At 38.1% G+C, this 20,071-nt stretch overlaps 1 protein-coding gene across 2 annotated transcripts in view; it reads left to right on the forward strand.

Moving 5' to 3' along the window:
- Positions 1-20,071, forward strand: part of Brf (Brf RNA polymerase III subunit) — a 330,203-nt gene that overhangs the window by 46,946 nt on the left and 263,186 nt on the right. Inside the window, exons 1-3 of one of the 2 annotated variants that reach the window (XM_090386885.1) lie at positions 10,839-10,944; positions 11,734-11,808; positions 14,417-14,590. In XM_090386885.1, coding sequence (XP_090243011.1) covers positions 11,754-11,808; positions 14,417-14,590 — 229 coding nt within the window. In that variant the 5' untranslated portion in view covers positions 10,839-10,944; positions 11,734-11,753. Of the gene's footprint in view, positions 1-10,838; positions 10,945-11,733; positions 11,809-14,416; positions 14,591-20,071 lie in introns of those variants that run through there. The other variant, XM_090386884.1, reaches the window with a different exon arrangement.

Genomic DNA, 20,071 nt, shown 5'->3' on the forward strand with positions numbered 1-20,071 from the left:
GTCAGCATTTTCTTCTTTCACTATCTCTGCCTGTAAGCCAATAAGTTCTTCGTTAGATAATTCCTTCTCTTCTTCCTCTATTAACTCCTCCACGTCTTTGGCATCAACCTCCAACTGAAGTAGCTCTGCAACTTTTACAATCTTATCTGTAACCTCTTCATATGATTTGTCTTTTTCAAATCCTTCAAAACCTTTTACGTGCCGTGGGCATATTTTCTTCCATGTGCCATTTGAAAAACTTTTAGTAATTTCTGCCCTGGCTTTATTAACGTTTATGATGGCATGGTAAATATTGTAAGACTTCCAAAAGTCTCTTAACCTAAAATTTTTCTCATCATCTACTGCAGACAATGCCTGAACAAATGTTGTGCGTAAATAGTATGCTTTTAAATTCGAAATAACACCCTGATCCATAGGTTGGATGAGTGAAATTGTGTTTGGAGGTAGACATATGACTCTCACATTCAAATTGAAATCATCTAGATGCATAGGATGTCCAGAAGCATTATCATTGTCTTTACAATATTTTTCAACCCCAGGAATGAAGTACCATTTAAATCAATCCAAAAAGAGAGATATTGTTATCCATGCTCTCTGATTCGATTGAAAATGCACGGGTAGGGTGACTATTGATGCCCTTAAATGCACGAGGATTTCCAGAATGGTACACAAGCAGTGGTTTTAATCTGTAATCTTCCGCTGCATTAGCCCCAAGCAAGAGTGTGGCCCTATCTTTTAACACCTTGAAACCTGGCAATGTATGTTTGATCTGGCATTTTTTTCCAATACAGAGCAGTCTGGTCAACATTAAAAATTTGCTGTGTTGAATAGCCGCCTTCATAAATTTTTTTTTCCAGCACATCACAAAATTTCTCTGCAGCTGCAGAATCGGCACTGGCAACTCTTTTTTTTTTTTTTTATGTGAACCCCAAACACAAGAGGTATTAGAACCTATAGTACTTAGTACCGTGCTTGGGTTGGAGGTTGAGAAGACGAAAGAAGATATTTGTTGACATTCAACTTCACCACATACTTTAATGTTTTGGAAACCAGCGCAATGCTTGAAGTATTAAACCATCCTTTCGGCCCTTTCCAGGGCCGACCAATTCAGTCCTAGAAATATTGTGCAAGGTTCAAGGGGTAGAATTTTTTTAGCCTGGACTGTACTTGTTAACAGGAGAGACTGCTTCTACAGAGATGGGATACACTTAAATAGAAAGGGTGCAAGAATATTTGCTGATGCTATCGAGGCAGTGTTAGGTGGGTCGGAAAACTGCTAGCTTGGGGGGGATACAAAGACTACTAGATTAACAGTAGCCACTGGTAGAGGTGAAAGTGATTCTTGCACTGCTTCTATTGGAATGAGCAGAAGCCTGAAAAACAAGATGCAGGATATTTCAGAGACTGCTGGGAGTCGTTGTGGTACAAGCAAACACATGGGTTGTGTTAGGGTAGCTAAGAATAGAAACAGGTGCATGTATACTTGCGTGTACACCAATGCTAGGAGTTTGGTAAATAAATTTGATGAATTTGAGGTATTGCTCAAAGCATCAAAGGCGGATATTGTTGGGATATCAGAGATGTGGTGTCACACAGATATAAGGAATGCAGAAATGGAATTTGGGGAGTACAATGTCTACAGACAGGATAGGAGGGGTTATGCTATTAGTTAAGAAACACATAAAATCCAAGGAAGTGAAGCCAGTCGACATTGCTGGACAGTGCAGTGTTGAGTCAGTTTGGTGTGACATAAGCATTGGGAGATCAAAATTGAGAGTAGGAGTGTGTTATAGCTCTAATGACTCTGATGAGTATAATAAGAAACTGTACAGGGAATAGAGTGGGCCAGTAAATCAGAGTGTCTTATAATGGAGGATTTTAATTTCCCGGATAACGACTGGAATTTGTGGGTTGGTCACTCACACACTGCCAACCGGGCTAGCCAGGTTCGTAAAGTGCCTGCCTGGCAACCCAAAGGTCGTGGGTTCGAATCCCGCCTCAGGCTTGGATCAGAGTACTGCAAAAACCTTGGAAGGTATTTTATGGCCACAGAAGTCGTTGCGCCAATAACTAACAAAAAAAAAAAACTCGCACACTAGCATGGCTTTTGTGGATTTTACTGGAAGACTGTTTTCTATATCAGCATGTTCGGGAGGCAACTAGAGGGAGTAATACTCTTGATCTGATTATCAGTAGTGATTCTTCATGCATTAAGAATCTGCTGTTGTTATGTTATTTGTTGTTATTTGGTTTTTAGGAGCATTAGCAACTAAGGCCATATTGCTCCGGGATATGCGGTGGTCATTCCCTGACCTTTCCGCATCCTCAGTATTTGGTGGTGACGGGTTCGAACCCCGGTCTAATCAAGAAGCGTGTACTACGCACTGCTGCTCCTTCCCACCTGGCTACGGAGGCGCCTGAAGAATCTGCAGATAAAGGAACCACTAGGTGGTAGTGATCACAGTGTGCTGAAGTGGGATTTACTCAAAGAGGTAACTACCATTCGGGGTAAAGGGAAGAGTTTTTTGCTTTCGTAAAGGCGACTACGGTGGTCTGAGACAGTATTTAAAATTCAAATTCAAAATGGGATGCATTCAAAGAATTTATCTTTGAAGCTACTAGGCTTTACATATCAACTAAGAAATATTGTTAAAGATTTAGGCCTAAATGGATGTCAGATGAACTAATGAGACATATGGCAGAGAAGAAAAATGCGTGGGATACATATAAATTAATGGGTGACATGGAAGCCTATGATAGATACCAGCTGGTCTGTAACCAAGTCACAAAGGAGATTAGGCAGGCAAAGGCAGATTATGAGAAATCTTTGGTAAAGAGAAATCTTTGGTAAAGAGAAATCTTTAGGCAATAGCGAGGTGATCTGATAGAGGTGTATAAAGCCTTGAGTGGTTTGAGCATGCTCAGTGCTGATGGGATTCTTCCTCTTGCTCAGAATAATCACCTGAGAGGGCATAAATTCAAATTGAGGAAAGACAGATGTAGGATAGACGTGCGGAAATTTGCCTTTAGCCAGTGGGTGGTTGGTTGGTTGGTGGAACAGACTTCCATCCCTTGTCGTGGAAGTTGATAGCCTAAATAAGTTTAAGGCTCAGCTGTACAGGTATTTCGAACGAACAGAGAGGTGAAGTGGAAGTGGGGTTTTTTTTTTTTTTTTTGGGTGATGCTGCATAAGCTTGCTTTCTTGCATCAAATGCCTCTACTAATGCTAATGCTAAAGGATGCAAAGAAAAACAACAAAGAGTTCTTTACCTATGTAAACATTAGAAGGAAAGGGATGAATCAGATTGGTCCACTGGATATTGATTGTTCAACTGTTGATGATCCTGCTTAGGTGGCTAACAAACTAAATGAGTATTTTGTATCTACATTCACCCTTGAGGAGTTATTCAGGGAGGGGAATACCAGGAGTGAGTTAAACTCTGGCAGTGAGCTAGATGATTTTGTAATAACTGAGAGGAAAGTGGAGGAGAAATTGTTGAAGATATACATAAAAAAGGCACCCGGGATGGATGGGATCTATCCAGTTATATTAAAGGAGGCAGTAGAGGAAGTAAGCAAACCCTTAGCCATAATTATGAGAGCTTCTTTGGACTCAGGGAAGGTACCCACGGACTGGAGATGTGCAAATGTGACCCCAATTCACAAAGGAAGATCAAAGGGCAACCCAAGTAATTATAGACCTGTTAATTTAACTTCTGTTCCAGGAAAATTAATGGAGGCACTGGTTAAAGAAGCATTGCAGGATCATCTAGACAAGACTTCAGTTATAGCTTGGACACAGCATGGTTTTATTAAGGGAAAGTCTTGCCTGACCAATTTGATTGGATACTATGATGTGGTCCCAAAAGAACTGGATGCAGGGAATAACTTTGATATCATATTTTTGTATCTTAGGAATGCTTTTGATACTGTTGCACATGGAAGACTGCTGAACAAATTGGAGCAGTGTTGCATTGGAGGCAAATTGCTGCTATGGATAAAGGATTGGTTGAGTGGGAGAAGACAGAGAGTGGTAATCAATGGACACTGCTCATCGTGGACTAATGTTATTAGTGGAGTCCCTCAGGTTTCAGTGTTGGGTCCATTGTTGTTTTCTGTATAAATGATATTGATGATGGTATATCAAGCTTAATGTCCAAGTTTGCAAACGATATGAAGGTTGGCAGGGTTGTTAAGGACACTAATGACTGTATGCTGTTGCAACAGGATCTAGAAAAGTTGAGAAGATGGGCTGAGAGGTGGCAAATGAAGTTTAACATTGACAAATGTAAAGTACTACATATGGGAAGCAGTAACCCCAAAGTGACATATCAACTCTATAGTACTACATTGACAGTGGTAGAGAACGAAAAGGACGAAAAGTTTTGTGAGCAGTGTGGATAGTTTGCAAGAGTAGCTCATAGTGTCTTGTCAATGATATACAGGAAGTTTTCTAGCAGAGATAAGGAGGTGATTATCCCCTTGTATAAGACAATGGTCAGGCCACACCTTGAGTACTGTATATAGGTCTGGAGGCCTGTATGAGCTGTTGGAACGAGTACAGAGAAGGGCAACAAGATTAGTGAATGGAACAAAGGGTTGCTCTTACGAAGAAAGGCTTAAGTTTTGCAAATTACAGTGTCTGGAGACTAGCCATCTGCAAGGTGATCTGATTGAGGTGTATAAAGCCTTGAATGGTTTGAGCATGCTCAGTGTTAATGGGATTCTTCTTCTTGCTCAGAATAATCACCTGAGAGGGCATAAATTCAAATTGAGGAAAGACAGATGTAGGATAGATGTGCAGAAGTTTGCCTTTAGCCAGCGTGTAGTTGGTTAGTGGAACAGACTCCATCCTTTGTTGTGGAAGTTGAGAGCCTAAATAAATTTAAGTCTGAGCTGGACAGGTATTTGGAATAAACGGTGGGGTGAAATGGGAGCGATTTTTTTTTTTTTTTTATATATAGGCTGATGCTGCATAAGCTTGCTTTCTTGCATTATGCCTCTGCTAATGCTAATTACTGGTCCTGCAAGAAGGCAAATGCTGAGTATGAGAAATCAGATGGGGCTCCTGGTAGAATGAAAGTAATGGATTCATAGATAATCCAAATGAAGTAGTAAATGAATTGAACAGGTACTTTGCAACCTTTTTAATCTTTATGATTTTCACAAATTTAATTCCTGTGAATAGGCTTGGTTTGGTTTTTTTAAGTATATTTTAGTACATCAGCTGCTGTGGCTATATTGTGCCAAACTAACATTCACTTTCTGGCTTGTTTAACTTTATGCAAGTGCTACATAATAGTTTTTAATGCAATATGTTATGCTTTGCATTCTTTGCTACATTTTTGGTAATAATTTATTAGTGTTAGAAAATGGAAGATGTTAGGTATACTGGCTCTGCTCCATAATATTAGTATAGTGAGGTTGTGTCTTAGGTTTTGAATAGCGTGACTAGCTGGCATTCTCTTGTAAAGTTTAGGCAGGCAAGTATAATATATGAGACTGTTACCATTGTATGTCAGTTGTTGTGTTGGATGTATCCATCTTCTGTCTAAATAAAGTAAGAGTGATTAATGTATCCATTTCTTAATTTTGCAGAAACCACATCAGTCTGTGTATTTGGTCTTTCACTAGTTTGTTTGTTATTTGGTTTTAGGAGCATTAGCAACTAAGGCCATATTGCTCCGGGATATACGGTGGTCATTCCCTGACCTTTCCGCATCCTCCGTATTTGGTGGTCACGGGCTCGAACCCTGGTCTAATCAAGAAGCGTGTGCTATGCACTGCTGCTCCTGCCCACCCGGCCACAGAGGCACCCTTTCACTAGTACTCCAGGGTTATAGTTTCTGTTTTTGATCTGCAAAAGTTTATTGCCAGTTTGTTTTTGTCATGTTTGCTACCACTGTCTTGTGCTACTTGATAACAGATTTGTAGTCTGCATATGGTACCTTAAAATTTGAACTGATGGGACCTGCTCTTGTTTTGCTTCTTTGTCTGCTTTTTCATTTCTGCTTATTCAAATGTGTCATGGGACCCAGCAAAATCTAACTTTTGGTTTTGTTTTGCTACTTTGGTAGCAATATGTTTCGAAACTGCTACCAGATTGGGTGAGTAATTTTGGTAATATGTTGCACAGCTTGTAGTATACTGAGGAAGCAAGTGAAGGTGAAGCTGTTTGCTAAAGATACAAGCCATATTCATTTAATGGCTGGTTGTGTGGCATGGAAGATGTCAGGTGTACTGGCTCTGCTCCATAATATTAGTTGTAGTGCAGTGTTGTCTCGTGTTCCGAATAGCCTGGCTAGCTGGCGTTCTCTTGTACAGTTTAGGCAGGCAAGTGTAATATGTGAGACTGTTACTCATCATTATAATTATTGCTTTGTGTTGCTAGTTGGTATAATAGAATGATATGAGGAAATTTCCCCTCTGCACCTACTTTTCTTCTGTTTTGGAGTTCTGTGTGTATACAGTTATGGAAATTGGGCTGTATGACCAGCATGTAATTGTTGTCTGGATAGAGAGAGATTTTTAATAGCCTGAGACTCAGATTTTGATCACCTTCTGCTATCCTGTTGAGTGAATTGGACATCAGTAGAGAGTCATTTGAAAATGCAGTTAGGGTACTAGAGAGCTCTTCAGACTGTGAATTCAGCTGATAAATTAAATAATAGCTGGTAACCAGGTTCTGCATGAATGAATAGACTGGTTCAGTGGATGTTATCTGGTATTTCTGAAGTCCATTAAAATGGAAGTCTGTTAAAGCAAAGTTTTACTGTTGTCCTGGGAGAAGAGAAGGAGGAGGGTGGTCTTGGGCTTAACATAAGTTTAAAGGCAGATGCCTATTGGACCATATTGTATTATCAAATTTCAGACATTTTCAGCATTATTAGAGAGACATTGACACTTCCAGTGAATTAATGTGTTTATTGCTTAGTTTTCTATGGGCCTTTCAATTTGTTTCCATGGGGTTATCTTGTGTTTTTCTGCCTCTAGTTTTTTCCTTTTAGGAGAACATGGTTCGACAGCATCTATCTCTTCTTCCTCAAAAAATTTCTAAGATAGAATTTTTTGCTATATCCATTTAGTTAGACATAGATCATCCAGTTATGCTTTATGGGCTCTACATTCACTGCAGTTGAGTTTGGAGTTAGCATTAGCATTAGTAGAGGCATATGATGCAAGAAAGAAAAAGCTTATGCAGCATCAGCCAAAAAAAAAAAAAAAAAAAAAAAACCCCACTTCCACTTCACCCCTCCGTTCGTTTGAAATACCTGTCCAGCTGAGCCTTAAATTTATTTACGCTATCAGCATCCACGACAAGGGATGGAAGTCTGTTCCACCAACCAACTACCCGCTGGCTAAAGGCAAATTTCCGCACGTCTATCCTACATCTGTCTTTCCTCAATTTGAATTTATGCCTTCTCAGGTGATTATTCTGAGCAAGAAGAAGAACCCCATCAGCATTGAGCATGCTCAAACCATTCAAGATACACCTCTATCAGATCACCTCGCTGGTGCCTAGTCTCCAGACACTGTAATTCGCAAAACTTGAGCCTTTCTTCGTAAGAGCACCCCTTTGTTCCATTCACTAATCTTGTTGCCCTTCTCTGTACTCGTTCCAGCAGCTCTACATCCTTCTTGAAATGAGGTGTTCAGACCTATATACAGTATTCAAAGTGTGGCCTGACCATTGCCTTATACAAGGGAATAATCACCTCCTTATCCCTGCTAGAAAAATTCTTGTATATCATTGACAAGACACCATGAGCTACTCTTGCAGCCAGTCTGCACTGCTCAGAGAACTTCATATCTGCCTGCACAATTACCCCCAGGTCCTTTTCATTCTCTACCACTGTCAGTGTAGTACCACAGAGTTGATACGTTGCTCTGGGGTTGCTGTTTCCCATATGTAGTACTTTACATTTGTCAATGTTAAATTTCATTTGTTAAACTCAATGTTAAACTTCATCTACTCAACCTTTCCAGATCCTGTTGCATCAGCATAGTGTCAGTAGTGTCCTTGACAACCCTGCCAACCTTTGTATCGTCTGCAAACTTGGACATTAAGCTTGATATACCATCATCAATATCATTTATAAATACAGAAAACAATAATGGACCCAACACTGAACCCTGAGGGACTCCACTATTAACATTAGTCCACGATGAGCAGTGTCCATTGATTACAACTCTCTGTCTTCTCCCTCTCAACCACCCCTTTATCCATAGCAGCAATTTGCCTCCAATGCCACACTGCTCCAATTTGTGCAGCAGTCTTCCATGTGCAACAGTATCAATAGCCTTTCTCAGATCCAATTATATAATATCAAAGTTATTCCCTGCATCCAGTTCTTTTGTGACTGCATCATAGTATCCAATTAAATTGGTCAGGCAAGACTTCCCCTTAACAAAACCATGCTGTGTCCGAGCTATAACTGAAGTCTTCTCCAGATGATCCTGCAGTGCTTCTTTAACCAGTGCCTCCATTGATTTTCCTGGAACAGAAGTTAAACTCACAGGTCTATAATTACTTGTGTCAGCCTTTGATCCTCCTTTGTGAATTGGGGTCACATTTGCACATCTCCAGTCTGTGGGTACCTCCCCTGAGTCCAAGGAAGCTCTCATAATTATGGCTAAGGGTTTGCTTACTTCCTTTGCTGCCTCCTTTAATATAACTGGAGAGATCCCATCCACCCCAGGTGCCTTTCTTGTGTTTATCTTCAACAATTTCTCCTCCACTTTACTCTCAGTTATTACAAGAAGATTCTCTAGCTTACCGGGCACCTCCGTAGCCAGGTGGGAAGGAGCAGCAGTGCGTAGCACACGCTTCCTGATTAGACTTGGGGTTCGAGCCCGTCACCACCAAATACGGAGGATGCGAAAAGGTCAGGGAATGACCACCGCATATCCCGGAGCAATATGGCCTTAGTTGCTAATTCTCCTAAAAACCAAATAACAACAACAACAACAACAACAACAGCAGAAAGGTCAGGGAATGACCACCGCATATCCCGGAGCAATATGGCCTTAGTTGCTAATGCTCCTAAAAACCAAACAAACATCTAGCTTACTGCCAGAGTTGAATACACCTCTGGCATTCCCCTCGCTGAATAACTCCTCATGTGTGAATGTCGATGCAAAATATTCATTTAGTTTGTTAGCTACCTGAGCAGGATCATCAACAGTTGACCCATCGATATCAAGTGGACCAATCTGATTCATCCCCTTCCTTCTAGAGTTTACATAAGTAAAGATCTCTTTGCTGTTTTTCTTTGGATCCCTTGCCAAAGATTTCTCGTAATCTGCCTTTGCCTGTCTAACCTCCTTTGTAACTTGGTTATAGATCAACTTGTATCTATCATAGGCTTCTGTGTCACGTGTTAATTTATATGTATCCCATGCATTTTTCTTCTCTGTCATATGTCTCATTAGTTCATATGACATCCATTTAGGCCTAAACCTTGAACAATATTTCTTAGTTGGTATGTAAAGCCTAGTAGCTTCCAAGATAAGTTCTTTGAATACTTCCCATTTTGAATTTGCTGTTGGTAACATCTTCAGTTAGTCCCACTGTATATAGAATTTAAATACTGTCTCAGACCATCGTAGTCGCCTTTACGAAAGCAATAACCCTTCCCTTTACCCCTGATGGTAGTTACCTCTTTGAGTAAATCCCACTTCAGCACACTGTAATCACTGCCACCTAGTGGTTCCTTTATCTGCAGATTCTTAATGCAGGAAGAATCACTACTGATAATCAAATCAAGAGTATTACTCCCTCTAGCTGCCTCCCGAACATTCTGATGTAGAAAACAGTCATCCAATAAATCCACAAAAGCCTTGCAAGTGTGTGAGTGACCAACCCACAAATTCCAGTCAATATCTGGGAAATTAAAATCCCCCATTATAAGACTCTCTGTTGTACTGGCCCTCTCTATTTCCCTGTACAGTTTCTTATTATACTCATCAGAGTTATTAGGCCTATAGTACACTCCTACTCTCAATTTTGATCTCCCAATGCTTATGTCACACCAAACTGACTCAACACTGCACTGTCCAGCGATGTCGACTGGCTTCACTTCCTTGGATTTTATGTGTTTCTTAACTAATACATAACCTCTCCTCCCTTCCTATCCTGTCTGTAGACATTGTACTCCCCAAATTCCATTTCTGCATTCCTTATATCTGTGTGACACCACATCTCTGATATCCCAACAATATCCACCTTTGATGCTTTGAGCAATACCTCAAATTCATCAAATTTATTTACCAAACTCCTAGCATTGGTGTACACGCAAGTATACATGCACCTGTTTCTGTTCTTAGCTACCCTAACACAACCCATGTGTTTACTTGTACCGCAATGACTCCCAGCAGTCTCTGAAATATCCTGCATCTTATTTTTCAGGCTTCTGCTCATTCCAATAGAAGCAGTGCAAGAATCACTTTCACCTCTGCCAGTGGCTACTTTTAATGTATTAGTCTTTGTATCCCCCTCCCCCCCAAGCTAGCAGTTTTCCGACCCACCTAACACTGCCTCGATAGCATCAGCAAATATTCTTGCACCCTTTCTATTTAAGGGTATCCCATCCCTGTAGAAGCAGTCTCTCCTGTTAACAAGTACAGTCCAGGCTGAAAAAAATTCTACCCCTTTAGCCTTGCACATTATTTCCAGGGCCGAATTGATTGACAAAGCTCTCATCATATACTCCCTCCTATCGTGTCTGGGCAGAATTGCAGACACTTTCAAATTCAACCCTAATTCACGGCTTTTTTTCAACAGTGATCTGTACTTGTTAAGTAATTCTGCCGGTCTCCTACTCTTGATATCATTAGTGCCAACGTGTACAACTATATCACCTTTTGTGCCCTACTGTTTGTGTTTATTTCTGATGTGAAAGTTAGTGAGTGAAAAATTTGCTTATTTTGACAAGAAATTATTTGGTATGGTTACATCTGTTTATGTCTCCATTTATTTATTTTTATTTATTTATTATTTTATTATTATTATTATTTTTTTTGGATTATCCATGCAAAGAACAGTGTAACATTTTTTCTTTTAAAAATTACATGATTTACACTAGTATAAAAAAAAACATTTTACTGAACTAAAAAAGTTCTGTTTCTATAAGACAGAATCTTATATCACAACCACTAGGCCAGAAGAGTTGCAATTAACCATTTAAACAATAAATATAATAATTAACCATATTCAATAGTCATGTGAGCTTGAACCTCAGTCCACTCAAACATTGCTTGACCACTCGGCTGCTTCAGGCCCTATCTACCAGAACTAAATGACTTACTGCAACAATAGTTACGTCCATTTCTAGCAGCATAGCTAGGACTGCATGGGCCCCTGGGCAAATTTTTTCCCAGATCGTCTTCTTGTTAGTGAATGTGCCTATTAGCTTCATAGAATTATGAACAAAAGGTTCCAGACCAATTAAATATAAGATGTCAGTCAAGGAGAAAAATCTTACGTTTAAACTGGTCTGTTATTAGCTTGTTAGATGTTTATATCTTCAATTTAAAAGAGGCATTGGATCTGTCAGTATAAATATAAAAGAAAATAAATGCAAAGTATTTATTTAAAAAATTCAGTACACATGCTCCGTTTTTGTACATTCTGTACAACACTGTTTGCAACTTTTGACTCCAGTTTCTTTTTGTGTGAAAGATTGTAAATCACATTATAATATATCTTAAAATTACTTTTATTTTTTCTATTAGGCCATGTATCTGGTCTGGGCATGGGTTTCCAGTCTGGAATTGGGAAGGAATCTCGTTTAGCAACTTTGAGTAATGGTAAGTTTCATTTTACTGTTATAAAATTAAAGAGCAAAAGAAATGCATATTAATTAAGATTTAATCAATTTACATATTGAACCTGTTTTACATGAGTGATAATTTTATTATTTTCATTAGACATAAAATTTGGTACTTTTTGATAATGATAATAGTCTTTGTAAAACTCTGTAAACTGATGTTCCTTGTGTGAAGAGTATTGCATAACTGTAAACACTAGCTGTAAATATATGTTTCCATTCATTTTATAGTCAAGCAAATATTTAAAATATTTTCATAGAAAAAACACTGTGTCATTTAACAGTGGGTGTTTTTATATTTACTTATATCAACGTGTAGCTCTGACAGTTCAGAATGTATTATTTAAATATCTAAATTTTGCATATCCCATTTTATTAATACAGAGTGGGCCACAAGTCATATAACCCTTCTTTAATGTTGGACAATTCACTTAAATACATAAATTACTATGATAACACAATAAAATATTAAAATTTTATAATAATCTAAAATTAATATGATGAATGTTCAGATTGATAGCAATTCTGAATATTAATATATTAGCCTCAATACCTAACACAAATTATTTTGCCATATTTGGCCAAGTTCATAGTTGACAGATGGATAAGTTTTTGAAAATTTCTCATTACAGAGTTTATAAAAGTTCAGTTGTGTAGCAATGAGTAGGCTTTGCAGTGAGCGATTTTACTACAAAATGCATCAATTTCATATTGTGAATCAAGTCACCAATGAGTCAAGCACTAAAACAGCCATATGGGTAACAAACTTCTATGGCGCAGTGTCTTTTTATTTAAAGTACTGAGGTCCTTGAAGAAGTTCAAAGATGGGCAACAAAGGTGAGCTTGGCTAGAGGAGGAGGTAAGGAGATGTTTTGAATATGTAGGTTACAGAGCTTGGTAACTAGGTACCTCAGAAGGGATGTAACTCAAGATTATAAGATTCTGAAAGGGGATAGTAAAAAGAATGAAGGGGAAATTTTAATGGAATTAAATGATGCTAGAACCAGAGGCCATTAAATTAAAACTAAGGGAAAAAAATTATAGACTGGATTGTAGGAAGTTTTCCTTTAGCCAGCAAATTGTTAATCAATTGGAACAAGTTTCATTAGATAGTAAAAGGAATGAAGGGGAAATTTTAATGGAATTAAATGATACTAGAACCGGGGGCCATTAAATTAAAACTATGGAAAAAAATTATAGGAAGTTTTCCTTTAGCCAGCAAATTGTTAATCATTGGAACAAGTTGCATTGATGGGTAGTTGAAGCCAGCATTTTGAAAAAATTAAAACTTTGTAAATACTCAGGACCATACTCTTGATTAAACCTGTTTTTACAGTTGATGGTAGTAGAGAAAAAGTTTAGCACATAGGGATATCAGTGAGTTTTCTGTAGACTTTTAGACTGAGGCAGCTTTTTTAGAAGCTTTGGTTTCCTATTTCTATAATAAATTTAATATTATCATTTTAGATGGTTTTGGAAAGAAAGAGAGAAAGAAAAGCTCACTTTCTGTCTGCCACTTGGACTATGAAAATACTGTTGACAAATCTGAACAAAATTTTGGTTTTTGGGAGAGGGGAGTATTGCTGCCCATTCAAATTTACCAGGAACAGGCTACAAGAGGGGTTGCTTAAACTAAGGCCCTTTTTCTGAAGTAGTACTGGTTTTGGAATGAGAAATAAACATGCCTAGTTGTTCTTTAATGTCATTGTTTTCCAGAGGCTGAGGTATGTTAGTGTGATAGAAGTTTAATTTATTGAGGAGAATACAGATTGTGTGGACATTGATAAATGTAGACTCTGTGTTGAAGTTGGTCAATATGTCTTCTTCCTCTTCCCCTCAGCATGGGTACAGTTCTGTTTTCAGATGTAAAAGGAATCCAAATATCACCATAATCACTGAACCATCCTGACAACTGAGGATGAAAACCACTCAATCACAAAACAGGTAGCAACATGTAACAATCCAAACTAACAACAGACAGCTGGAGCAAGATGAATGTTGCTGTCTAGATGATTGGCACAATTAGCAGCTAAAAAGCTACCTCCACTGGACAACTCTCAGGCTAATCAGACCAAGTAATTCAGCAGAGCTGAGGATTCCCAGCAAATGTGTTCCTCTAGTACTCTCTCAATGTTCCATTTGTTTCCTAGCTGCAGCTTTAAGTTATAAATTCATTTATTATATTAAGTGCTTATCCCCAGGAGCCACAGAACTCTGAAACATAAGGTATTTTAATGTACTTATTTATTTTCTATTAAATGTGCTAAATTATTCAATGCAGTGAATCATTCTCATCCATTCAGTTATTGATTCTTACATGAACAATAATATCTTTCACTCTTTTTTATTTTAAACCTTCTATGATTCTGTTCATATAAACTTATCTCTTTAATTGCACCTTGTTTCCCTCATTTTATGAAATCATTATATTAAAGTGTAATATTGTTTCATTTCATATAATCATCATTTTGAAAGAATATCTATTAAATATAATTTAAACACTTGTGTGGTATTAGTTGAATAACCTTAGTTTAATCTTTTTTTATGACTGTGCTATTAATCTAAAAAAATTACAATTTCCTGTTTAGCTAAAAGAAATATTACACAACTTGGGGAGAGACTACAGCTAAACCAGTACCATGTTGACACAGCATATAATTTTTACAAGATGGCACTTAGTAAAGGTTTAACAAAAGGGCGCAAAATTTCACACGTGCTTGCTGCTTGTATCTATTTGGTGTGTCGATTACAGCAGACATCTCGTATCCTTATGAATAAATTTTTATTCTTCCAATTTATTTATTTTTTCTAATAACTGTGTGAATGTTATTTATCTTTTTCTTCTTCCAGTCACATAGCTGCCTGAGGAGCTGTTGTGGCTACCAACAAATTCCTCCAACTGCATCAATCATGTGCTATACGAGCAGCATCGCAAAGTGTCATGCCCAGAAGTTCACTGATCCCATCCTTCCACCAAGTTGCAGGTCTTGCTCTGCACCTCTTCCCCTTGGTTTTTGCTTCCATTATATTCTTCAACAGAAAGTTTTCCTTTCTTACTATGACCAAAAAACTTGAGTTTTCTTTTGTTGATGCTATGAAGAAGAATTTTAGGCCTGTCAATTTTATTCAATACCCACTCATTTGTTCTTCAATCCAAGTAGGAAATACACAGTATTTCTCCTGTAACACCGCATTTCAAATGCTTCAATTTTCTTCCTGTCAACTCTTTTCAGGTTTCATCCTTCACAGCCATAAGTGGCAACTGGAAAGATTAACGAATCAGTGATTCTCAGCTTTGTCTTTAGGAGCAGATCATAATCTCTACATAATTTTATCAAATCAGCGACCAACGTTTTAGCAATTGCCTGTCGTCTCTTTACATCATTTGAGCAGTCACTATTTTTATTTATTCTTGACCCTAAGTAATCAAATTCATCAACTTCTTCAATATCTTGCCCATCAACTTCTTCAATATCTTGCCCATCAACTTCTTCAATATCTTGCCCATCAACTTCTTCAATATCTTGCCCATCAACCTTCACTTTACTGGAACCAAGATTATCACTAAAAACTATGTTATTTATAGTATATAAAAAATTATTTGTAGAATACTTGCTAAGATTTCTCAGACTTTCATTATGTGAATTTTAAAGTTATACACTAGTGCGTGGAGCAAGATTTTTCATTTAAGTGTAAGTTATTAGGTATCATATTTCAGTTTTTGAATAATTTTTAAAATTTTTGCATACCTGTTAGCAAGGAATGTTTTACTTTACTGCATATTACTTTTTGTGTTAGTAGGGAAAAAAACCTCCTTAAACAGGGGAAATTTTTTAAATTTTCAGACAAAATAATTATAACTGTTTACATTAAACACTTAACTTCTATTCCCCCCCCCCCCCAGATGATACTACTAACATAGCTTCAGTCTGCTTTTGTATTGGTGGCTTACCTTAGGCATCCTTGATGACATTGGTGGCAGTTGCTATAGAAGTGTCGCTCTCCATCCTACCCACCCAAGAAATTGGTAGAGGTGGTTAAAAATTATTGCTTAGGATTTCTGCTATATAAACACCCCAGTCCATAAAATCCATTACTTTCTGCTGGAGATATGCTCCGTTCTAAGAAACTGAATAATGCGATGTCGTAATGGGTTGGGTGTCCTATCACTGTGTATGCCATTTTGTCTCTGCTGCTGCATAATATACAAAAATAGGCCTTGATAAATTTAAACTCTTATGGCACAGCCATTATGCACTGAACTTAAATCATATGAGGTGAGAATGCCAGTGTTCACCTTGCTTTTTAGATTAAATTAAATTACATATAATGTCAACTCAAAGCAGCCAGTATCAATCAGATTCACGCTGTAATATTGAACAGCCCATTGATAATTCAGTTATGTGAAAATTAAAAAGCTTTTAAATTTCTTTGTATAATTAACTTTTATTATCTGTATTAAATTAATTTTAAATGGCATATTAACTATTTCCAGTATACCACAGTAATGTAAATAGAAAAAATGCAAGTGATGATAGGTCACTCTCCCGGTTATGAACACCATCATGCAAGCAAACAAAGCTCCTTAAGATGAATAGTATGATGTGTTCACAAATTTTTAAATATTTTTATTTTCTCTAATCAATTAAAAGTAAATAGTTTGCTGTATTGTTATTGGACAAGAAGCTAATTATAAATGCTCTTCAGGTGCCTTTAATTTTCATGCTATCCTAATGAAAGCTAGATATGAGTTTAATTGGACTATTATTCTTCAACACATTCCTTCAGCCAAGAATCCTCATTCTCTACAATAATGCTGCAGATAGTTTAGCATCCACACTGAGAGTCCATCACACTGAACCTTTGTTGAAAGTTGTGCTAATCCTTGAAAGATACAGACCACAATGGTCATAAAACAGAGAACCAGCAATTCAACCTGACAGTTGTAAAATATTAGGAGCCACACTGGATTTTGTCATGACAATGGTATACCATGTTGTTTTGTACAGATCATCAAATTATTAAATTTTTGGTTACAGTAGACTTTTATCACAGTGGTTATCCTTTCAAGAAGTGGTGGAATATCAAATCCACTCTAATATGGCATCTCATGTGCCAGTAACAAATTTTAAAATCAAAAGGTGTGTACACACACATGCCAACTTTTATGATCTTTTGGTAAAACTTTAAAAAATAACCAATCTTTTACAAATTTATGAGTTGTCCTTTTTTTCTTTTTTTTTTATTCAGTCAGATTTATTTTATGTTTTCATATGTGTACCCAGTCATATTTTCTATGAGTCGGTATTCAGTCTTAATCATTACAAAGTCATGTATAATCCACAGCTGTACACATATTCAGATCTTTTTCATTGGCAATGAATTTTGAGGGAAACTTAATTTTAGCATTAGCATAGCATTAGTAGAGGCATTTGATGCAAGAAAGAAAGCTTATGCAGCATCAGCCAAAAAAAAAAAAAAAAAAAAAAACCACTTCCACTTCACCCCTCTGTTCAATCAAAATACCTGTCCAACTGAGCCTTAAACTTATTTAGGCTATCAACTTCCACGACAAGGGATGGAAGTCTGTTCACCAACCAACCACCCGCTGGGCTAAAGGCAAATTTCCGCACGTCTATCCTACATCTGTCCTTCCTCAATTTGAATTTATGCCCTCTCAGGTGATTATTCTGAGCAAGAGGAAGAATCCCATCAGCATTGAGCATGCTCAAACCGTTCAAGGCTTTATACACCGCTATCAGATCACCTCGCTGATGCCTAGTCTCCAGACACTGTAATTTGCAAAACTTAAGCCTTTCTTCGTAAGAGCACCCTTTGGTTCCATTCACTAATCTTGTTGCCCTTCTCTGTACTCGTTCCAGCAGCTCTACATCCTTCTTGAAATGAGGCCTCCAGACCTGTATACAGTACTCTAGGTGTGGCCTGACCATTGCCTTATACAAGGGAATAATCACCTCCTTATCCCTGCTAGAAAAATTCCTATATATCATTGACAATACACCATGAGCTACTCTTGCAGCCCGTCTGCACTGCTCAGAGAATTTCATATCTGCCTGCACAACCACCCCCAGGTCCTTTTCATTCTCTACCACTGTCAGTGTAGTACCACAGAGTTGATACGTTGCTCTGGGGTTGCTGTTTCCTATGTGTAGTACTTTACATTTGTCAATGTTAAACTTCATTTGCCACCTCTCAGCCCATCTGCTCAACCTTTCCAGATCCTGTTGCAGCAGCATAGTGTCAGTAGTGTCCTTGACAACCCTGCCTACCTTTGTATCTTCTGCAAACTTCGACATTAAGCTTGATATACCATCATCAATATCATTTATGAATACAGAAAACAATAATGGACCCAACACTGAGCCCTGAGGGACTCCACTAATAACATTAGTCCACGACGAGCAGTGTCCATTGATTACCACTCTCTGTCTTCTCCCCCTCAGCCACCCCTTTATCCACAGCAGCAATTTGCCTCCAATGTCACACTGCTCCAATTTGTGCAGCAGTCTTCCATGTGCAACAGTATCAAAAGCCTTTCTAAGATCCAAGTATATAATATCAAAGTTATTCCCTGCATCCAGTTCCTTTGTGACTGCATCATAGTATCCAATCAAGTTGGTCAGGCAAGACTTCCCCTTAACAAAACCATGCTGTGTCTGAGCTATAACTGAAGTCTTGTCTAAATGATCCTGCAGTGCTTCTTTAACTAGTGCCTCCATTAATTTTCCTGGAACAGAAGTTAAACTCACAGGTCTATAATTACTTGTGTCAGCCTTTGATCCTCCTTTGTGAATTGGGGTCACATTTGCACATCTCCAGTCTGTGGGTACCTCCCCTGAGTCCAAGGAAGCTCTCATAATTATGGCTAAGGGTTTGCTTACTTCCTCTGCTGCCTCCTTTAATATAACTGGATAGATCCCATCCACCCCGGGTGCCTTTCTTGTGTTTATCTTCAACAATTTCTCCTCCACTTTACTCTCAGTTATTACAAGATTCTCTAGCTTACTGCTAGAGTTGAATACACCTCTGGCTTTCCCCTTGCTGAATAACTCCTCATGTGTGAATGTCGATGCAAAATATTCATTAGGTTTGTTAGCTACCTGAGCAGGATCATCAACAGTTGACCCATCGATATCAAGTGGACCAATCTGATTCACCCCCTTCCTTCTAGAGTTTACATAAGTAAAGAACTCTTTGCTGTTTTTCTTTGCATCCCTTGCCAAAGATTTCTCGTAATCTGCCTTCGCCTGCCTAACGTCCTTTGTAACTTGGTTACAGATCAACTTGTATCTATCATAGGCTTCTGTGTCATGTGTTAATTTGTATGTATCCCATGCATGTTTCTCCTCTGCCATATGCCTCATCAGTTCATCTGACATCCATTTTGGCCTAAACCTTGAACAATATTTCTTAGTTGGTATGTAAAGCCTAGTAGCTTCCAAGATAAGTTCTTTGAATGCTTCCCATTTTGCATTTGCTGTTGGTAACATCATCAGTTGGTCCCACTGTATAGAATTTAAATACTATCTCAGTCCATCGTAGTCGCCTTTACGAAAGCAATAACCCTTCCCTTTACTCCTAATGGTAGTTACCTTTTTGAGTAAATCCCACTTCAGCACACTGTGATCACTGCCACCTAGTGGTTCATTTATCTGCAGATTCTTAATGCATGAAGAATCACTGCTGATAATCAAATCAAGAGTATTCCTCCCTCTAGTTGCCTCCCGAACATGCTGATGTAGAAAACAATCATCCAATAAATCTACAAAAGCCTTGCTAGTGTGTGAGTGACCAGCCCCCAAATTCCAGTCAGTATCTGGGAAATTAAAATCTCCCATTATAAGACTCTCTGATTTACTGGCCCACTCTATTTCCCTGTACAGTTTCTTATTATACTCATCAGAGTCATTAGACCTATAGCACACTCCTACTCTCAATTTTGATCTCCTAATGCTTATGTCACACCAAACTGACTCGACACTGCACTGTCCAGCGATGTCCACTGGCTTCACTTCCTTCGATTTTATGTATTTCTTAACTAATAGCATAACCCCTCCTCCCTTCCTATCCAGTCTATCCTTTCTGTAGACGTTGTACTCCCCAAATTCCAGTTCTGCATTCCTTATATCTGTGTGACACCACGTCTCTGATATCCCAACGATATCTGCCTTTGATGTTTTGAGCAATACCTCAAATTCATCAAACTTATTTACTAAACTCCT

Source organism: Mastigoproctus giganteus, chromosome 12 (genome assembly GCF_048544385.1).
Source record: "Mastigoproctus giganteus isolate SK-2022 chromosome 12, ASM4854438v1, whole genome shotgun sequence".
Classification (NCBI taxonomy): Eukaryota; Metazoa; Arthropoda; class Arachnida; order Uropygi; family Thelyphonidae; genus Mastigoproctus; species Mastigoproctus giganteus.